This window comes from Anarhichas minor, unplaced genomic scaffold (assembly GCF_050575085.1).
Source record: "Anarhichas minor isolate MPS153535 unplaced genomic scaffold, ASM5057508v1 ptg000018l, whole genome shotgun sequence".
Classification (NCBI taxonomy): domain Eukaryota; kingdom Metazoa; phylum Chordata; class Actinopteri; order Perciformes; family Anarhichadidae; genus Anarhichas; species Anarhichas minor.
Window position 1 is genome coordinate 14583348 of NW_027466464.1, and position 4153 is coordinate 14587500.

Here is a 4153-nt window from a genome sequence, read left to right on the forward strand (position 1 = left end):
ATAGAATATAGATAATAAAATAGAACAAACTTTATTGTTTGGGGGGCTTTCGGGTCCAGAAGGTTAAAAGTATCAATAAATAAAGATATTTAAAAAAAACTAGATAATATTCACAATAGATATAAACTGTAATGTTCCACTTACGAGTCGGAGACAGAGTGAAGTCCTTGCAAGAGGTTTATTAACACAAACCGTCAACAATAGTGCCGAGCAACTCCAGCCAACATCATCGGTCTTCTTACAGTGTGTTTCAACAACTCTCTTCTTCGTTGGTTCCGGTCTCACAACCTTGACTAGCTCCCGACACAGAACAGGTAACCCCCTCCTCCCCTCTGCTCTACCAATCACAGGCATGCACCTTGACTAACGTGTACAGTGCGTCCTGTGATTGGCCAGAGAGAGGGAAGTGACAGCCTGACCCCTCTACTACCAGCTGCTACTGTACAGGGTCGCTACAATACGTACTTATATACACTTTGTGTAATATCATTGAAAACCTTTGGTTTTATTTATCATCGATGCTTCTATTTTGAAGGACTTCCTGTTATACCCGTCTTCCTGTTACACCCGTGACTGTGGCTTTTATTTTGAAACTCCGCCCCGAATCCCCGCGTGTTGTTTACATATATATATATTACGTCGTTCTCTTCCGGACTCACACCGACACTGAATCCGACCATGAGCGCTCTTCTGTGGGCTTCGTGTGTGCTTCTCCTCGGCCTCCTCTTCTCCTCCTCCTCCTCCTCCTGCAGGGACCGGGACCGGGACCGGGTCCGGATCCCGCCTCACGACCATGTGGCCCGGGTCGCGCGCTTCGTGGCCCACCAGGTGGACTGGGCCTCCATGGCCACCGTCTCTACCCACGAGCCGGTGGTGGGTCGGCCGTTCTCCAACGTGTTCTCGGTCAGCGACGGACCGGAGAGCTCCGGTACCGGGGTCCCCTACATGTACCTGACCCGCATGGAGATCTCGGTCCAGGACCTGCAGGTGACGTATAGTCCTCGTGACTGTCTGTGGTTCAGAGTTTAGTTTCTATAAATTATATTTAAATTAACATTTAGCTATTTGATACAGTGGATAATTACTTTATGGTATTTTTGGTATCTTATAGGAATATATAATATAATATAAAGTAGTATAGTATAATATAACTTAGCATAATATAGTATATTATGTTATAATATAACTTAGTATAATATAGTCTATTATGTTATCACATAATATATTATAATGTATTATAATCCAGTGTGTTTGTAGTGAAGGTTTTATTTCAACATTTAGTTCAAAGTGAATTAGTTTAATAAATGATTTTAATACTTTAGACTCTAACAGAAGTTTAAATGTTTTATTCTTTCATAACTCTTTTAGGGTTCAATCTATTGATTCTTAATGAATAAATGTAGTTTATGGATATTTAATTCACGACTGAATAATATTGTAAGTTATGAAAACAGTTGACGGTTGATGTTACATCAGAAGCTCCACCATGACTCAGCACTTCTTCACAGAGTGACTCAGCAGTTTGAGGGTTAAAGTCATGTGACGCAAATGTACAGAGCTGAGTGTACTGTGGCCTGTTTAGGCTCAATAACAACCTAGTAGTAGTAGTACCCTTGTCTGTAGTGAGCAGTATTACTAGTAGTACTGCTCACTACAGGCTCAGGTGTGTCCCTACAGGTGAACCCTGAGGCGTCTCTCTCCATGTCTTTGGCTCAGACAGACTTCTGCAGACTTCAAGGCTTCGACCCTCAAAGTCCTTTATGTGCTCACATCATCCTGACTGGGTCTGTGCTGGAGGTACACACACACATATACACACTCATACACACATATACACACACACACACACACACACACATATATACACACATATACACACACACACACATATACACACTCATACACACATATACACACACACACACATATATACACACATATATACACACATATACACACTCATACACACATATATACACACTCACACACACATATACACACACACATGTATACACACACACACACATATACACACTCACACACACACACATATATACACACTCACGAACACATATACACACACACACATATATACACACTCACGCACACATATACACACTCACACACACATACACACTCACGCACACATATACACACTCATACACACATATACACACACACATATACACACTCACACACACATATACACACTCACACACACATACACACTCACACATACATATACACACATATACACACACACACATATACACACTCACACACACATATACACACACACACACACACATATATACACACTCACACACACATATTCACACACATACACACATATGCACACACGCACGACTCGGTCACATGACTCCTCTTGTTGCAGGTGAAGGGTTTGGAGGCGGAGTTTGCTAAGAAGTCTTTGTTCAGTCGACATCCAGAGATGATGGAGTGGCCTTCTGACCACAACTGGTTCTTCTGCAAGTTCAACATCACACAGGTACTAGTACTACTGATACTACTACTACTACTACTACTACTGATACTACTGATACTACTACCACCACCACTACTACTACTACTACTACTGATACTACTACCACCACCACTACTACTGCTGATACTACTACTACTACTACTGATGATACTACTACCACCACCACTACTACTACTACTTCTGATACTACTACCACCACCACTACTACTACTGATACTACTACTACTACTACTACCACCACTACTACTGATACTACTGCCACCACCACTACTACTACTACTACTACTACTGATACTACTACTACTACTACCACCACCACTACTACTACTACTACTGATACTACTGATACTACTACCACCACCACTACTACTACTACTACTGATGCTACTACTGAAACTACACTTTACTGGTACCTGTACTCAGTGGTGGGCCGTGCATGTCATACCTGGGCCTTCACTGCTGTCCTGCAGCTGAAACACAGCTACGGTATGATTAGTTTCGTGTCAAAGTGAAGCTCAACACCTGTAGATAGATGCGTCTCCTCTCTGCTCTGACTGCTGCGTGAGGCTGCTGTGAGACTGACCTGTGAGAGCTTTGGGGCTCACGGCAGCACCACTGCTCGTTCACCACAGAGCAGAACGTACGAGCTTTAACGTCAGAGTCACAACACCAGAACAAGTCTCTAGATTTGTCACCAGTAGCTTTTGACAAAGAAAGTCTCCATGAGGGTTTAGAAAGTCGCCAAGTTGCCAACACTGGCACCGGATAAATATGTCCCCAGAGCAACATTGGACGTAACAATAGTTCCTATCACATATTAAACCAAACAATCCATCTTCATAAAAACAAGTTGTACAAATAATAATATACGTATAAACAAGCATCTTAAAGCTACTGTAGATGTAAAAACAAACGCATTTAACTTACCAGAGCTGCTGTTCACTATTTAAAGACAAAGTGCATCCTCCTTTCTTTGTTAACAAAGAGTTTAATCTCACGGTTGGTCAGTACATCCGTGTGTTTTAGTTCCAGTAAGAAGTCCTTCTCCATTCATGGACGCCAGTGAAGACAGTTGAGCCTCCCCAGTTGTATTTCTTGAAAATGTTTTAATGCGTTTGAGGGCTGAAAATGTCCGCTTGACAGAGGCAGCAGATATTGGGATTGTCACCGGCCAACATGTCAGGCTAGCCCACTGACCAATCACGTACTTGTAGGCCAGCTAGCAGCTCTGACACGTCAAAGAATACGCCCAACATGTCAAACTAAAGATCTGATTGGTTGAACACTATGACAATCAACAATATCGTCCCCATTCACTGAAACTGCACATGGATGCACTTGAGAGTCTGCAGGCCTCTGTTCTTACCTAGAGACACAGAGGTGAGATCTGATTGGATAAAAGCTCTACTTAAAACAAGCTGCACTGGAAGCAGAGCAACTGAGGAAGACAGTAGCTGTGCAATGAGAACATAAGATAATGGGGAAAATATTTATATAAATTATAATACATGTAGTGTATTTAAGAAGAATTATTAAGTTATAAAATATATATAACTTTGTGATTCTGTCTAGGCCAGCAGAGAAGGCCTTGCAGGTCCACCACTGAATATACTACTACTCTTAGTACTGCTAGTACCACTGTTAAAA

General features: G+C 42.0%; 1 protein-coding gene across 1 annotated transcript in view; it reads left to right on the forward strand.

Annotated features, from left to right (window-relative positions):
• The first annotated feature begins 632 nt into the window (after window positions 1-632).
• The window catches only part of creg1 (cellular repressor of E1A-stimulated genes 1), a 4404-nt gene continuing 883 nt past the window's right edge, over window positions 633-4153 (forward strand). Inside the window, exons 1-3 of the mRNA XM_076094907.1 lie at window positions 633-987; window positions 1678-1797; window positions 2396-2509. Of these exons, the coding sequence (XP_075951022.1) occupies window positions 679-987; window positions 1678-1797; window positions 2396-2509 (543 nt within the window). The 5' untranslated portion in view covers window positions 633-678. The remainder of the gene's footprint in view (window positions 988-1677; window positions 1798-2395; window positions 2510-4153) is intronic.